This window comes from Olea europaea, chromosome 12 (assembly GCF_002742605.1).
Source record: "Olea europaea var. sylvestris chromosome 12, O_europaea_v1, whole genome shotgun sequence".
In the NCBI taxonomy this organism is placed as follows: Eukaryota; Viridiplantae; Streptophyta; class Magnoliopsida; order Lamiales; family Oleaceae; genus Olea; species Olea europaea.
Genome location: NC_036248.1, coordinates 8,499,681 through 8,517,250, shown reverse-complemented (window position 1 = coordinate 8,517,250; position 17,570 = coordinate 8,499,681). Strand labels below are relative to the sequence as shown.

At 37.0% G+C, this 17,570-nt stretch overlaps 2 protein-coding genes and 1 pseudogene across 4 annotated transcripts; 2 read left to right on the top strand and 1 right to left on the bottom strand.

Annotated features, from left to right (window-relative positions):
* The first annotated feature begins 1,738 nt into the window (after window positions 1-1,738).
* LOC111406951 (polyadenylate-binding protein 1-like) lies at window positions 1,739-3,116 on the top strand. Its single transcript, XM_023036303.1, has 2 exons — window positions 1,739-2,321; window positions 2,412-3,116. The coding sequence occupies exons 1-2, from the start codon at window positions 2,058-2,060 to the stop codon at window positions 2,574-2,576; spliced, it is 429 nt and encodes a 142-aa protein (XP_022892071.1). The 5' UTR covers window positions 1,739-2,057; the 3' UTR covers window positions 2,577-3,116.
* Window positions 3,117-8,820: 5,704 nt separating this feature from the next.
* Window positions 8,821-9,841, top strand: LOC111406531 (annotated as a pseudogene).
* A 186-nt stretch (window positions 9,842-10,027) lies between these two features.
* LOC111405500 (SWR1 complex subunit 6-like) lies at window positions 10,028-12,593 on the bottom strand. Of its 3 annotated transcripts, XR_002704796.1 has the most exons (7): window positions 12,453-12,593; window positions 12,062-12,198; window positions 11,836-11,938; window positions 11,032-11,138; window positions 10,710-10,935; window positions 10,523-10,580; window positions 10,028-10,405 (listed from the first exon to the last, which is right to left on the bottom strand). XR_002704796.1 is itself a non-coding variant. In XM_023034413.1 (6 exons), exons 2-5 carry the CDS (start codon window positions 12,164-12,166, stop codon window positions 10,732-10,734), a joined length of 519 nt encoding a protein of 172 aa, XP_022890181.1. In that variant the 5' UTR covers window positions 12,167-12,198; window positions 12,453-12,593; the 3' UTR covers window positions 10,028-10,580; window positions 10,710-10,731. The 3 variants fall into 3 exon arrangements, 2 of the variants coding, with proteins under 2 accessions (XP_022890181.1, XP_022890180.1); XM_023034413.1 differs by having other exon boundaries at window positions 10,028-10,580; XM_023034412.1 differs by having other exon boundaries at window positions 10,270-10,935.
* Window positions 12,594-17,570: the final 4,977 nt, after the last annotated feature.

Genomic DNA, 17,570 nt, shown 5'->3' with positions numbered 1-17,570 from the left:
AGGTATCTAAACAAAAGTTTGAATTTTCGCGCAACAAGTCTCACACAATGACTATATGACGGGTAAAGCACAAAATCAACTACCAACTTGCAATCAAAACTCAACACTTCAAATACAGAGCAAACAATTCCTAAATTTTCTAGCACAAGCAATGGTTTCCAAGCAATGACAACCCCCAATCCTAACGATCACCCCACACAATGATCTGCTAATGCTGAAATTTGAACTAAGTTAAGCCAATATACCAGAGCGGCTCTATCTGAGTTCGTAAATTACGAGAGTTGTGAATTTATCACTTTAGGACCACCACTATTCGTCCTAAAGTCTCTGGAAACTGCAGCAACCAAAAAATCACGATCAAGTCCCAAACGCCCAAAGAACAACGCTATCTAGATTCTACTGCGTACCCTGAAACAGAAAACTTTCAACACGAAAAATGTTAGAAATAATATGAGGAACAAACTTCCTGAAGAGACCGTCACCAAACAACGCTCCACACGCCCTCACGCGTGACTCCTTCCCTATGAGCGTGGGCCTCACGCGCCACCACACGCGCCTCCGTCGACTAACATGCGCTGACCTGTAGGGTTCGCCTCCTCCTGCACGTCACACCAGTGGTCTCCGTTTCCCCAAACCCCTTCTGGATTGATCAGAAAACGTGAAAAACGGAGACTGATTTTAACAATTTTTTGGACAGCTTCTTCGATTTGATTTCTGCTGTGTTTCTGTCAATTTTTTGGACGATTCCTGGTAGATTTCACAAGCCAAAACCTTTACCTTGAAACTCTGATACCAATTGTTGCAGAAACTCTCTCAAAAGAATCTTCAAACGGTGGTTTCCAGGCTCAATCCAACGCACCTTTCTCAACCAACAGCCAGTCCAAATGGCTCCAAACCACAACCAATTGATTCACCTTGGTTGCTATGCAATCTTACCCACGTAGGACAAGAAATAATGATGATTTATGGCAACAAAGGTTAGGAGAGGACACCACAAAGGTATACTATTAAAGAACCACCAATTGCACACGTTATATAAGCGTTCTAAACACTTCTAGACACCTTTTTCTCACACAAAAAGGGGACAACCGGGATTCAATATTTCTTCTCTCAAAATCATACAAAATACCATATAAAAGTGGCTAGGGTTATAGCCAAATATATACTCTAGGGTTAGGCTTTAAGTTGGGCCATTAAAGGGGTAAACGAGCTAAGATTCAAGCCATCCATAAGGAATACAATTGGGCCGGGTATAGCTCATGGACTTGGTTGTTGGACTTATTTCATTCATCGGCCTATACTTATGAAATAATATTAACTCATGTTAACATCATAGCCTGGGATTTATTGGGTATCAAAAACCCAACAGTTACTCAACATAAATCTCAAGGGCTGTCTCTAACATTTTAAACAAGAGGGGTGTATTTGTATTTGTCGTATACCTCAAGGGAGGTTACTGAAATTTGCCCTAAAATAGAAGAAATAACAAGTTGAAAACAATATCTAGAGTGTGACACATTCTTCCAGCCAAGAACATACATGGTGGTGGATCCAAAATGGCTTCACGCTCGGGAGTAATTTCTTTTCCAGAGTGATGAATATTAAAGATACTTGGAATGTATTGCAAAAGTCCTATTCTTTACATTTCTTTTTATCTGAAATTGAGTCAAAAGATGAAGGGAGGTCCTTAAAGTCCTTAGATGTAGAAGCCCAAGAAAAAATCAAAAAACTCTGCTCTCTCATATATCTCCAAGCAGCTGTTTGTTTTTTTTTCCTCGAAAATTTTGGAGTTCATTGATGTCCAAACCATCAAAATATAGCCAATACCTGATGTTTCTACATATCAGCCGTGATCCCACTTTTGTAAGCCAGAACCAATATATTTTCGGAAGACGTAAAGTTTGAGAGAAATTAAATATGGAGGAGATCTCTATGTAATCTTGTATGCAAAATCAATATGCCAGTTTAAATGATTTCTCTGCCTCTTAATTAGATATTTTCCTTAATTTAACTAAATTCCTTTTAGAAGCTAGTATGCATGTGGAGTATACGCAAGTATGTATGATGTGTTCTGGTTTGGATTGACCCGATTGATTAATCACAATCCCAGTTGCTCTTTCAAAATTCAGTTGGACTATGGCTGCACACCTGAGGAGGTGCAACAGCATTTTCAGTCAACTGGTACGGTAAATAGGGTGACTATTTTGACTGATAAGTTCGGCCAGCCGAAAGGTTTTGCTTACCTGGAGTTTGTTGAAACTGAGGCGGTGCAGAATGCTTTACTTCTGAATGAATCTGAATTGCGTGGCCGTCAGCTGAAGGTTTGTGAACTTATATTGATCATAAACTTAAAACGTGATAGTCGTATGTACCTGCAACAACAATGTTGATGGATTTTGGAATTTGGACAGGTATCTGCTAAGAGGAATAATGTTCCTGGGATGAAACAATATCGAGGAAGACGTCCCAACCCTTATTATGGATCAAGAAGGTCGTTCATGCCTGGTCCACCTATGTACCCTCCCTATGGTTATGGGCAAGTACTAGGGTTTAGTTTTTTTGGCTTTCACCCATAACAATGAAATGATGAGAAAATGGATTCTTTTACACGTTGAGGCTTGGGCTTGAAGCTTTTGATACTTAATAATCATGGTATTTTGCATATATAAATAAGAATCTTTCTGGTACTTGGATTAGCGAAGATATCTGTTTACTCTTAATTTTTTCTGGGGCAAAAATAACTTAGTTCTTTACTTGGAATAAAATTGTACCATTGGATTAACATTTCTTAATTTGTGGTTTAATTAGAGATTCTGATTTCTTCTCATATGTAGGAGGGTTCCAAGGTTTAGACGTCCTATGCTCTACAGGCCATATTAACGAATCTTGATCGTCGTCTATTGTTGTTCTATAGATACTGGATGGTCGATTAAGAAACCCTCGTTCCTCCATATTGTTATTTTAGGGATTTTTTGGTGATAAGTACCATTACATGCATTCCAAAAGGACATAAATTAGATTCTTAAATTTTGTAACTTTATTTAGGCATGTTATTGTGCTATTTAACTACAGCAGTTTACAACTTAAATTTGGACATACTGTTTTTTGTTATCATTTCTTGAAGCATGGTTGTCACAAGTTGATAGAATCCCCTTTTTACGTTCCCGTGTCTCCTCGTGTGGTGACATGGGAAGGATGGGAGATAACAAGGAGAGGTCTCCAAGTTTTGTTGTGTTTAAATTATTTTTATCTATTTTGAAATCCTTCCCTAGAAATAATGCCTGACCTACACCTTTATCGTCTTAGTGATGGGCCAGGCTTAATGCCCAGATTTGCTTGGGCATTTTTAACTGTCCTAAAAGGGAAACGGATGGAATTGGCACTAATGTGGGGAAACAAGAGATTTATGTGATGGCTTTTCAGTTTCTTCACTCCCCCAGGAGTCAATATGGGGCAGAGCTGGTGGTCCTTTAGAAGACTGACAAGAATTCTCTACTGTTTTACTTAGAATGTACATAAGTTACTTGTATGGACCAAAATAGAAGCTTTAGTAAAGATAGGGATTAATATAAGAAAAAAATGTTTTTTTCTAATCTCTTTGTGTGTGTGTGTGTGTGTGTCAATGTGTATAAATGAGAAGGAAAATACCATTTTTACAGAAAAATGGTTTACTACCTTCTTGACAGAATCTCACATTCGTGTGGGACCCGAGCGAAAAAAAAATGATAAAAAATTGCTCCCCCATGAGTCTGTTCTGTCAGGGAGTGTGTCAAACCCTCCCTGTACAAACAGCAAGGTCCAAATGAGAATACAAGTTTCAAAGCCAATTGCTAATTTGGTGTCAGAGCTCTAGGTCTTGGAAATTAGGATAAAATTGAAAAATCCCTACAATTAATTTCACTAAGAATCTTAACCCCAGACTCAAAAGCTGCCTGTAACAGGCCGTCCGTTTGGCCCTTGACACCGTGACTTGAACCAGAAAATCATTGAAGCTTACCCATACTCGGGCAACCTCATGTTTGCCTAGTGTGCTTGTGTGACAACCATGGAGTTAAGAATATTGAGGCTCGGCTCGGCCCATTCTTACTTCAAAAATGAGTTGAGTGCAAGCTAGCTCACGTGAAGGAAATGTGGCTATGATGTTCTCTCTCTCTTTTAATTAAAAATACAATTTTTTTTCTCGATTCTGGACAAATCGAGGGGTCAGCTAGTGGCTCACACGAAAAATCATAACGCTTGTGTCTGGGGTACTTAAGCCTACGAGTGGGGACAGGGATGGCACCAAATTTCCATTTAACCACCAATTTCTTTTATTTTTTTATTTTTTTTATTTATGAGTATGATGCATTGTTTGAATTTTTTTTGTAGATTATGATTTTTTTTTTTTTAAAGAACTTAATCGGGTGGGGATCATGTCCTCATCTCTGATTCAAGGCTAATTTCTTAGGCTCATCCCGGCCTCATTCTCAATTAAATCGAGAATTCTTCGCCCGTTGCCATCTCTGTTGTTCAAGGAGTTTCTGTCCAATTTAATTGCTAATGTTAAATGGTTCCATAAATAGTATTGGTTAAGCACACACTAAACATGTTGCTTATTACTGCCCCTCTTAGAGTTATGTAGGCCTAAGCTCCAATGATTTCAATAGTAGTTGAATAATGCAATAATGGATTGGTTCTTGATTGTACGTAAAGATAGTCATCAATGAAAACTCGTCTACAAAAATTATTTTACAGCCTTGCCTCAGCTCATCGGCTTGACTTCTTTCTTTTAAGCTCTAGTTGAGAAATATATGGATCCCTTCAAATCTCAATTCACTTTCTGAATCTTTAGCAGTGCTGTTTTTTTCTCTCTCAGATCAAGGTTCGTTTTATCTCTCTCTAAAAAAATAAAAAATAAAAATTAAGCCTTTTACTTCTTCACTTCCATTACTGTCGGAACTATTCATATAATGAGAAAAAATAAATAAAAAATCCAATTATTGGGATGCGACTTGGTACCAAACATGGTATTAGTGTCTTACAGTGGAGTACCCCAGTTCTAAACCAAATTTTAACATCATATCACTTCTCGAAATGATTGCCGGCAAAATGTTTTTCAACATCCCAATTACTGAGCTTGAGAGCTGCATTTCGACACCGCTTCTTCGGCGGTAAAAGATGGTAGAATTTGGCACTTAGCTCTCGTTTGACATGATTTTTGTTTCTATTTATGTTTCTTGTAAAAGAATTTAATGAAGAAGTTGACTTAGGCAAGCTTCCTCTAGCCAGTCAAAACATTTTCAAAAATTATCCAAACTTGTTCAACGGTAACTACTTAATCTCAGAATCAGCTTTTAACTTTTTAAAAGCATTGCTAAACGTGCCCTTAAAAAGGGAGAGAGAAACTCTTCTCAAGTTGAAAGATGAGCTGGTTGATGAATTTGGTCGACTTTCTTAGGTATTATAGATTTTGATTCTTATAATTGAAGGGGAAACTAGGTACTGAAACTACTGCAAAAACATGCTCCAACAAATCGATGCTAGTATCTACATGCGAAAAAAAGATGTAATTTTTTTATGAAGTGATTCTAAATGAACATCCTTATTTTCATTATGCCATTGATATATTAATAACAATTATTTCCATCCAGGGTACAGATTCAATCGATATGATTGAAAAGTGGATAAATCAATATAAAGCTAACCGTAGTCTTTCTAGACGAGGATTGCAAGGAGGCTCGCTTAAGCAATAGCGATTAATAACTCTTCATCTTCATGGCCCTCCAAGTATGGCATTCTCAATATCTTCTCTGCTCAGTGCATAACTAAATCTCCTTTCAACTTCTTTCTCAAGCTCTCCTGGTCCACTCTTTAGATACCTGCATTCAATTCCAAAGAGCTGTTAGGAACTTGAATTACTAAAATTTGAAAGAGAAACAAGAGAAGCTTGTTAGATTGAAGAGTAACGAACATAATGAAGAAAGCATAGATAATTAGCCAGTCGAAAGATGAATATAAAGCAGGAAACTAATAAAGTAATTTCTTGAAGGTAGACATTCTGAAGCTGACTCGGACGATTCTGGTTTGCTTAAGGGAGTTCCGATATATCGGCTTACTAAAAAGCAGCAAAAACTAGTCTATAAAAAGAGAAAACGCATTGCATCTTCTACCATTTTAGATGTTCTTTTAAAGAAGCATCCTTAACTTCATCTACTAGTCTTTCTAAGACAGACTGAAACCTAGATCAGAGCAGAGAGTTGTCTAGACTTTATATTACAAATGACCGTCTTCGTGCTGCTCTTCCCATAATTACTCATCGAGTTGAGCCCTTCAACATCAAAACAGTATTATACCACTTTGGGCTTTGTTGATTTACTGCAGGATCTTGTCATTAATCTAAATTCAGATCTTATTTCCGGTGAATACATGACCAACAACATAACTGATAAATAAGATGGGGACTCGAAAAAGAAAAAAGACTTCCGCGGACAGGCAAGTTGAAAAATAAATGAATTACTTCTGATATAATTGTTAAGCATCCTTTCAATTTTAATTAAACCGAAATTTTAGTTCTATTAATAACTTACTTTCACAAGTATGTCTATGATCTACATCTGTTGGATTTGCATTGTGATGTGTTATAGTCAATAGCTAACCTCAGGCCAATAATTCAGCTCAAGAAATCATCCACAACTCTACTGCTCCAACACATAATTTTAATCCTAAACTTGATTCCAGAATCCAAATACTAACAATAAGAGCAAGAGGAAAATAATTAACCAGTCAAACAGAGATCTATCACTTCAGTCCAAACAAGAATATATGAACACTAGAGCTCCGATAACTACGAACAGATTCTTCTACAAGCTCTTAAGGTATGCCATAGTATAAATGAGAAATATTACACTCAAAAATTTCCCAGTTTCGACTATATTTAGAATCATATGGTCAACTACTGACTTAGGCAATACAACATTCCATTTGTTAAAAAAAAAAAAAAAAACAAAGGTTGAACCCCAACCACAAGGATCCCCCACCGCCCCTGCCCTGGAGCATCGTGAGGGAGGTAAATCACAGGTTATGCCTCCAAGGGTACAGGGTGAAAGGCTGCTTATACACTTGCACTTACCCAAGAGCCAAATCCATATTTCAGGATTCGAACCCTTGACGCGACAGGCTCAAGCAAAGCTGGATTTCTCCACCCTCCCCTTTTACCACTTGGAGATGTGCCCTGACGAGAAAGGAGGATAAACAAGGAAGCCAAATTTGACTGCAACAAGAGTAGTAGTGTAGTACACACTAAACAAACCAAATAATAGATGATCTCAAACAAAAAACAAAACTTACCAAAAAATCCATAAGAATGATATGAAAAATGCTAATTTTAATGATAAAAACGCTAAAACTCCAATCTTTAGTCATCAAATGAAATACAACAAAACCTTATGTAAAGATCACTAGATCAGTGATATCAAGCTAGAGTTGGCCATGCCAATCAGATTTCTCTACAACCCAAGCAGCTCTATCTTCTCTACTCTGGTAAAACCCAAGACTTCTCAGCCAGGCTTCTATGCATGGCAACCTGTGAGAGTGCAATGGCTTCTTTTTCTCCAGCGAGTTTTGAAGCCACTCATCCTCCGCTTCCAGTATCTCTGCTTCTTCTGACGATTTCGAGTGGTTATGGGTCTTTCTTGATATGGAAATGGAAGATGAAAATTGGGCACCTGATGAGAATTTCTTGAAAACTAAAGGGCATGTGATGGAAATTCTTGGAATGGAGTATAATGGTGTTGGAGAAACTGTGATGATTTTGAAGGTAGAAATGGCTTGCATCATTATTTTCTACTTTAAATTCTAATTTTATTTATTTTTCACCTGTTATGTAGCAAGGAATTTGAAGGTGGAAGAACTTAGAAGACGAATTTACAGGGAGATTTCATAGAAAATTGGAGAAGATGAAGAAAAGGTTTAAACGTCGTCGTTAGTGTCGCTTGCATTGTCGTTATCACGTGATTTTCCCGTGATTATAGTAAGAACTCAAAAGCGTGTCGCACTTAAGTTTAACTGTGTTAAAAAGAAAACCATGCATTGAAGAGTGTCTACAGTTGTCCAATTTTCTTTAATCTTCGTTGAAAATTTGGTGATGTACTCAATTTTTTTTATTTTCTTTTCCAATAATGCGTAATTATTTTAATTACAATTACTTAGTGTCTTTGAAATAATTAATCAGTATTTCATTGAATTGTAAATTTGTACTGAATCAAGAGATAAGTTATGGATATAGACCACGTAAAATTCAACAATTGAATAAAAAATAAAGATACATTATTATCAAAATATTGCGGTCATGAAATGAATTCCAATGTGATATAATGCATTTAGTTGAAACTTATATGGTGAGTTAATTTGACTAGATACAATTGATTTGCCCCTAAGAGAGGTAAATTAATTAAATTAGTGAATTAGGCCAATACAATTTTAAAAACAAATTTAAGAAGAATAAAAGGAAATAAATATGATGAGATCACGATTCCTAACACCTCTCCTATCCATGTTAAAAATCCTAATTCTTAATTGCGCATTTTTAATTGCTTTCTTAAATTCATAATTTAATATTAGAATTAGAATTAAAATTAATCTTTTTTTTATTCTTTTAACGCGAAATTGGAGTTACGATACATAGTCCTTGTAAAATAATAATTCAAACTCTATGGCCCCCTTCATTTTTTTTGTTCATAATATCGTACACTCGTGATTAAATCAAGCAAGTCATTAGTATTGTCTTTACCTGCCTTGTGTTGATTGATTCTCTCATGATTTTTTCTTGATGATTACTTAGGAATGGATGATAAAATTTTGCCGGCTGTGCCTAACGCAGATAATATTTGGAGAATAGTTTTGATGCTTGGAGCTCTTCACCGAGTTCTCACATTCTACTGGAGTATGAAGATGCCGGAAACAAGGCTATATCGCCTCTTATAAAGGGTGATGCTAATCAAGCAGCTACTGATATGGGCAGAGTTCTTGACATGGAAATTCAAGCTGATCAAGAAAATTTAGCACAATTCAAGGCTGCTAAAGAATACCCTTTGTTGTCAAAAGAGTTGTTCAGACGCCATGGCCGACACCTAGCTAGTACGATGACTACATAGTTCTTGTTAGACACAGCTTTCTATAGCCAAAACCTGACTCAGAAGGAAATATTTCCTACAATGGGACTCGCAAGCCAACCAGCCAAAATGAACGCTCTTAACTATATGTTCAAGACTTTGAGTGCCATGTTCTTAATTGCCTTTCTGGGGACCTTCCCCGATTACTGGTTCACAGTATATTACAAAGACAAAATAGGCAGATTCTGAATCCAAATGGAGTTTTTTATGGTGTCCAGATTCATGCTTATTATCAGAATACATTACGATTACCTAACGACCGAAAATCACAAATGGGTGTTTATGGGGTGACATGTTTCTTTGCCAATTTTGGCCACAACAGTACCACATTTGTTCTTCCGGCCGAGCTATTCCCAATGAGAGTTAGATCCACTTGCCACATGCAGAGTGCAGCATCGGGGAAAAGGCAGGGGCCATGATTGGTACATTTGGACTGCAAAACTATACGCAAGATAGAAATTTAAACAAAATTAAGAAGGCCACGATACTTTTTGCCTTCACAAACCTGGTGGGATTCTTCTGCACTTCACTAGCAGGGAAACCGTGGGACTCTCTTGAGGAGATCGCGAGAGGACGGCAGTCTGAAGGAGACACGGATGCCACTCAGTAAGTCGGACACCGACTACAGAGGAGTTATCGGCTGCCATGCAACCTCACATGGTGCCACATGATTCTGCAAATGGTGCTACCGTGTTGCTGATAAGTTGGATTATACGCGCAGTTTTGATTGTTATGGCAAGTGTTTGTTCAATTGCAAAACCAATACTTCCTGTTATAATCTTCAAATAGCCACAGAATTAGAAGGTGAAGTTGCAAAAAAATTAATGGGACATTACCCACTTGTCAATGTTTTTTGTGCACTTTATAGCAAGCATGTCTTAATCAACTTCTTTTCCCTTTTCGATTTTCTGATAACAAGTGATAATATAATGATTGGAAACATGGAACTTTGTTCACGACGCGATAAAACCAAGAATGATGCAAGTCTTATGAGCTTAAACTAGCCTATTTGACTAGGTGTGCCTCCCAGCCGGCACAAAAGCAACATAAACGTTCCATGACTCGATTGAGCAAAGAAGCCCATTCCGTGAGACTTCTAATTCAATTTTGTTTTCCGCAGTGGATGCACAGCAAAGGACATGCGACTCTATGCAGCACTGGCCACAATAGAGTGAGATTAATTATAAACTTTACTCCATGTCTGATTGCATGCTCATCAGGCAGTTTACTTGAAGAAGCCTGCTACACGGACAGGGCTGCCATTTAGAAAAAACCCTTACTTGAATTCATCCTTCAACTAACAGAAGAACATGGAAAAGTCAAATGAGCAAATCAAGTAATCTAGTTCGTGGTCATGCAGTTTATTAATTCACCAAGACAGGATGGCATTGGTATCGTCATTGAGCGAAGATTTATTTGCCGAGACACGTCCTGCAAAGAAATGTGTATGAATAAAGAAGATGATCCCAATGATAACGTCAAATTTGCTCTCTATTCAGAAATCGCTAGAGTTCTTTGAACGTGAATTGTCACATCTCCAGAAGAAACCATTAACACCACCTGAGTTCAGCAACTTCGAGCCTCAAGCAACGAACTTCAGGCAACGAGTATCATTGTGGATAGCCCGGCACTTGATTGAACAGAAACGCATTCCACATTGTATGCATGTGTAGTTTGCAGAAAACCCACAAACTGTGCAAAAATGGCGTCGAGCGACAGAGCTTGGAGGTCCCACAGCTGCTCTGAAGTAGGAGGGCACATGAGGAGGCAATGACTCCAGGTTTGCCTAATTCCAACATCATTCAATCAGAACTGATACTCGAGCCACCTAACATTCGCGAGAAAATAACAGAGAGCAGTGTCTTGCTTTCATAATCTTTACCTCGTTTAAGAGCTCAAGGAATGTTCGCGGGGCCTTCTTAGCATCTTCAAGAGCTTTAGCTTGACGAGTTTTACGTTTCGTGCTTTTGGATTGCTTCTTTTGATACACTGCAGCATAAGTTACGGAAAAAGATCACTAACTTGACAAGATGATGATGCAGAATGGACCAATCATTGAGAATATAAATCCACCAGCTAATCACGTGATCAGAGGAGGCAATTAGCAGGCCTAACAGGTGGTTAAAAAAACATGGAAACATGAAAATATTGCTAAAGAGAGGCAAGCAGAGAGTAGATGGATATAGAGATCATAACAAAGCAATAATGATATTCTCGTAGATATTTCTACAATAAATCTAATGCACAAAGGATTATGGACAACTAAGTTTAAGTACGCCGCGATCAAGGACAGAGAACAGAAACCCGCATTTTTTAAGCTCAATCACCCTTTCTCAAGATAACATGATAAATCATTCATGTTACAGCGGATCTAACTGATCCAGGTCACTGCTGTTCCTTTTAGTAAAAGCACAAGTAATTAATCATTTCATTTCAGAGGTTCTCAAAAATGAAATTAGAACTTCACTGTTAACAGAGATCTGATGGGGCCCCTGGACAGTAAGTGTAAGTATTATACAGGTCATATTTACCCGTAACAACAAGTTTAAAATAGGATTAACAGAATGTGCAGAGCATGCTGGACTCAAGTTCATTTCTATAGAAACATATAAGCAAACCCCAAAATACCCGAGCACGGAAAGGAAATAAAAAAACAAACAAATATAGAGGAAGAAACACAACTGACCTTGATCATCTTCATCAAGGGATGCTTCATCGTCATCATCATTTTGCACCATCTCCATTCCAGCATTATCATTTTCCAAGGCTTCAAGGCGAGCCAGCATTGCCTACATTTTGTTATGATCATGGAAAATTCACATACAGCCAAGCTCCAAAATTATTGGATGGAAGAAAAATCAAAATTGTTTTAAACTGAAAAAAAATAATGAAATAAATAATTATAGATAGACCTGAGTGCGATTATCACTGCTGGCAAGGGCGGCAGCCATTTTCGGAGCAACCTTTCGACTTCGAGTAGACATGCGACGGATTGAATTGGACATTTCTTCCTCCATTGCTACAATATTCAAACAAAATAGATCTTTTTCTGCAAGAGGATTATGAAAGTGTTATTTATCAAAAATATAAATAAATACGAAACTCTTATTCCAGAATTCTTCGACTGTAATTATCATCTTCTTTTTTTTTTTTTTTTTCTAGATAATGTAAAATTAGCAAAACGAATAATAATAATCTCATCCCAATTTGCCACTAAAAATGTATTCAAGATTTTATACAGAAGACACATCGAATGAGTAATATAGTAATTGTAATGAAAAAACGGCAAGTAAAATACTGCACCTATAAAGAAATAGGCCGTCTTTCGCTGCCCGGCTGCACGCTCCGAGGATTAATTTTCGATTCTGCAGGGAAAGAGAGGTTAAATTGAAGGGGAAATAATTTTAGGGCAAGTTCCTGAAAGGTCCCCAACCTTTTCTCTCCCTATCCCAATTTTTATTTGTGCCTATATTCGAGTTAAATGTTTTATTAACCACTGAACTTTATACCTCGTCACGATTTACTCACTGAACTTAATGAAACTTCCTAATGGCCATTGAACTTAACTCTGTTGCACTAAATTGACCACCGGATGGATTCCGTATGTGGTTGTGCCTATGTGGAGGATGAAAAGTGACGTGGCAATTAAAATTCTCCACATGTTAACAAATTTGTTTGCTTGGATGCCAAATAGCCAAACAAAGTCTTACCCATATGAAATTCAAAAATGCTTTTGTAAATTAACTCCAAAACCACCCCCGTCCCCATGCCAAACCAGAAACCAAATCCACAGGTAACTCGCCACCTTCTTCCACGGCCACCTCGCCGTCGTCGACGACAGCAGCAGCCTTCCCCACCTATTTATGTTCTTCCTGACCCTAAAAAATGAAAAGAGCAGGGTTTATAAAAATAAAAATCTCCAACATTTAAATAATCAACCAAAATCATAACTAAAATTAACTGATTAGGAAAAGCAAAAAATTACAGTTAAGTGGTCTTTCATTTTGGAGCAATTGAAGGAGATAGAATGCAGAATCTATCATTAAGAGTCATGATTTTCCTCTCTGCTCCTCCCTCTTCCCCCTCTCCCCCTATAATTATTTGTTATTTATTGGTGTTTGTGTAAAAGGGTTAGTGGAGATAGAAAGTGTTTTTCTGTAGGAAAAGTAGAACACATAAAACAGAATTTGCGTAAAAGGGTTTAGAATAAAACATAACCGCATCGATGCCGATAAGGTAGCTGTGGATTTGGTTTTGGGTTTTGGGGATGGGGAAAGCGTGGGGATGGGAGTAGGAGAGGGATTTTGGAGTTAATTTGCAAAAGTATTTTTTAATTTCACAAGTGTAAAATTTTGTTTGCTGATTTGGCATCCATGTGGAGAATTTTAACTGCCACGTCACTTTTCCATCCTCCACGTAGAACCAACCATAGACGAAATCCATCCAGTGGTCAATTTATACAACAGAGTTAAGTTCAGTGGCCATTAGGAAGCTTCGTTAAGTTCAGTGGCTAAACCATGACGAGGTGTAAAGTTCGGTGGCTAATGAAACATTTAACTCCCTATATTCCAATGTTTTAGAAATCGAACCCGACATCAATTCGAAAAGGTGAAAAGGGTAAACACTATCTGGTTGAATCGGGATCGATTTGATAAAAATAAATAAATCATTTTTAAATAATTATAAAAACTTAGATAATACTATTAAGCCCTTGTTTGGTTTGAACTAAAGTTGTTAAATTTTAAGTCCAAATCAACAATTAATTTTATTGTGAATCCATGCAAAATTAGGTTGAACAATTATTTGTCTCATTTTTAAATAGTTTAAAGTTTAAGGTTTTCCAAGGTTATTTTTCAAGTTCAAGTTTTAAGAGTACAAATTTAATCTAAATTGTTCTCAAGTAAATGGGGAGATCTTTTCTTTCAATTTTCGCCTCGTAATTCAGTAATTCTTTTTAAAGCTCTCTCATCCTCTGAACTTCAAATAAAAATGAAAGGACTAAAAGATTTTACTTCATACTACACTAATACATAAGTACATAGTTTTATTTTTGAAAAGAACACAAATAGTTTAATGATGGTATAAGCATCTTATTAAATGGTGAAGAACAACATAGACAGCTGGCAAGTGATCTGTCCATACAGTCACGAGCTCAAATGATATCAACATCCAATAGAGATCCAACAAGGAGAGAAGAGTCTAGAAGTAAAGAAGTCTAGAAGCTTTGGATTACCACCATTCTGTTATGCACATGCCTTTGCCACCGTTTCTGTTTTCTGATTGTAACAATTTCTTTTTTTTTCTTTCTCTTATACAGCATTGTAAAGTTGTATATATATACATTGCAAGACTCTTCAGAAAATAAGCAAGAAAATACACAGAAATTATTCTGCAAACATCTTCTTATTTGTTCTCATTTTCTTCTCATTTCCTATATGGTATCAGAGCCAGCAATGGCTGAATCAAATGTTGAAATCTCGAATGCTTCTCCAAATACAAATCAAAATCTAGACACCAATTCTAATACTGAATCCAATTCAAAAACTTATGATCCAACACACCCAAGCAGTCCTTATTTCATTAGCAGCAATGATGGTACAGGAACTGTATTAATTTCACACATGTTGGAGGCAAACAACTATCACTCTTGGGCCAGATCCATAAAATGAGCCCTTAGAATCAAGAACAAATTGGGATTCATAGATGGAAGTCTTTGTGGACCAAATGACCCAAATGATCCTTTGATGGAGCACTGGCTTAGATGCAATGACATAGTGATTACATGGCTGCAAAACACCATATAGTGGACATCAAATGCAGTACTGTGTATGCTGAGACGACATATTAGTTGTGGCTGGAACTGGAACAACAATTTGCACAACAAAATGCACCTAGGATCTATGAAATCAAGCAAGCCATCATAGTTCTGGTTCAAAATTAGAATGATGTAAGTGTTTAATTTTCTAAGTTCAAAACTTTTCTAGATGAGTTATTGAACTATGAATCTATCCCCAATCATACAAGGATCTTAAGGCCCAAATTCTGTTAATGAAGTCTTTTCCTACCTTAAATGAAGTTTATGCAACCATACAACAAGAGGAGAAGAGGTGACAGATATCTATAGAAGGCCCTGTCAGTGAGGCCTTATGTTTTATTACTAGAGGAAATTTGAAAGAAAGTGGGAGGCTGAATCCTTCGTTACAAAAGAAGAATGATTATTACTGTACACACTATAAAATTGCAGGGCATTCCCTTGAGAGATGCTTCAAGGCCAATCCAAATAGACCTGTGTGTTCCCATTGCCAAATGCCTGGTCATAAAGCAGACAAATGCTTCAAATTGCACAAGTATCCACTAGGCCACAATCATGAAGGAAAGAACATATATAGATCAACTGCAAACCTAGCTTCTGCCCTTATGCCTCTAAATCAAGAACAAAGTAACAAAGGTCAATTATCTTTAACTTAGGAGCAGTATTCTCAGCTCATGGCTATTCTCAAACCATCAAGTAGTTAGCCATTCATACCTTCAACAAATCAAGACCAAAGTGCTATTACTTCAACCTCAGAAAATGCTATCCCAAAGCTTTCTGGTATATCATATTGCTTGTTAACCATTAAAACTAAATCAAAAAATAATTGCAGCGTTCCTTGGATTTTGGATACTGGTGCAACAGATCATATGGTCTGTTCACCATCATACTTTTCATCTGTCAAATCATAGGTAGCTTGCTCTGTAGCTTTACCAAATGGAGACACTATGCCTGTGACTCAGATTGGCATAGTTCAAGTCACAAAATCCTTGGTCCTCAAAGATATGCTTTGTGTCCCTTCTTTCTCTTTCAATTTAATATCTATTAGAAAACTTACTCAAGAATTGAATTGCTGTGTTGTTTTCATCTCTAATTGCTGCTAAATACAAGACCTTTTGACTTGGACAACAATTGGAATGGGTAAATTGAGGTCTAGTCTCTATCATATCATGCAAACAACAGTCTCTACTGTAGCTCTTCAACAAACATTGACTCACGTGGCTACAACTCTTTCCATTTCAGCTTCTGTGATCAAACCATCTGAAATTTTTGACATCTGGCACTATAGATTAGGACATCCATCACATTCAGTTTTCTCTCTCGAAGATGAGGTCCCTGAACTTGATGATTCCAAGCCATGTTGTGTCTATCCTTTAGCTAAAATACACAAGCCCCCTTTTCCTGTTAGTCAACACAAATCAGAATTTTTTTTTTATTTAATGCATTGTGATCATTGGGGACCTTGCAATGAAATTAGTTATGATGGATCTCATTATTTCCCAATAATTGTGGATGATTTCAGTCTATGCACCTGGGTATACATGCTGAAATTAAAATATGATGCTTCAAATATGTTACAAAGCTTTTGTACTATGATTGAAACACAGTTTGAAACTAAGATAAAAGTTATTCGAACAGATAATGGGGGAGAATTTGATACGAAGAAAGTTTACCTTGAAAAGAGAATAATACATCAAAAAACATGTGTTGAAACCCTTCAACAAAATGCCATAGTTGAGAGGAAACATCAACACATTTTGAATGTTGCAAGGGCTCTAAGGTTCCAAAGTGGCATTTCATTAAAATATTGGAATGATTGTGTCCTAACTGCAGTGTATCTTATTAATAGAACCCCTTCAACCCTTCTAGATCACAAAAGTCCATTTGAACTTTTGTTCCAAAGAAAACCAACATATTCCCATCTAAAGGTGTTCGGTTGTCTTGCCTTTGCTACAACTCTCTTACAGGGTAGACATAAATTTGATTCTAGAGCTAGGAAATGTGTCTTTATAGGATATCCTTTTGGAATCAAAGGATACAAACTTCTTGACCTGGAAACCAAGAAAGTTTTCTCATCTAGAAATGTAGTTTTTCATGAAACTTTGTTTCCTTTCAAAGAGGCTACAAAAATCAATGATGTGCCAAGTCCCACTGATTTGTGCTATCCTCAGAATCCTCTTGTCTCTATTCCAAACAATTGCACATCTCCATAATTCACCGAACCAAATAACAAACCTTCGCATGTTTCTAGTCCTATAGAAGACATTGAACACATTGATCTAACAGATCCTCGAACTGACCAAACCATGTAGCAAACGGATTTACATACTGCAAATATAGAGACAGATCAAAACACTCCTCACTTACCAAGAAAATCTACCAGAATCAGGAGAGCTCCCTTGCATCTGTAGGACTTCATATGTCAACAGGCCACTTCATTCATTCCATTGCAGAACTTGGACAAGGCAGAGGGTTCAATTCATTCAGGTACTCCTTATCCCCTTAGTGCTAGCATGTCATATGATAAGTTGTCCATTCCTCATAAAGCTTTTGTTACTTCCATAACTTCACAAACTGAACCTAATAACTATCAAGAAGTTGTAAAATAT

Coding starts and splice junctions, on each gene's coding strand:
- LOC111406951 (XM_023036303.1), top strand. CDS start 2,058: ATGTATGATGTGTTCTGGTTTGGATTGACCCGATTGATTAATCACAAT. Junction 2,322..2,411: donor TGCGTGGCCGTCAGCTGAAG/GTTTGTGAACTT, acceptor GAATTTGGACAG/GTATCTGCTAAGAGGAATAA.
- LOC111405500 (XM_023034413.1), bottom strand. CDS start 12,166: ATGGAGGAAGAAATGTCCAATTCAATCCGTCGCATGTCTACTCGAAGT. Junction 11,939..12,061: donor GCAGTGATAATCGCACTCAG/GTCTATCTATAA, acceptor AACAAAATGTAG/GCAATGCTGGCTCGCCTTGA. Junction 10,936..11,031: donor TCCTTGAGCTCTTAAACGAG/GTAAAGATTATG, acceptor TGTTGGAATTAG/GCAAACCTGGAGTCATTGCC.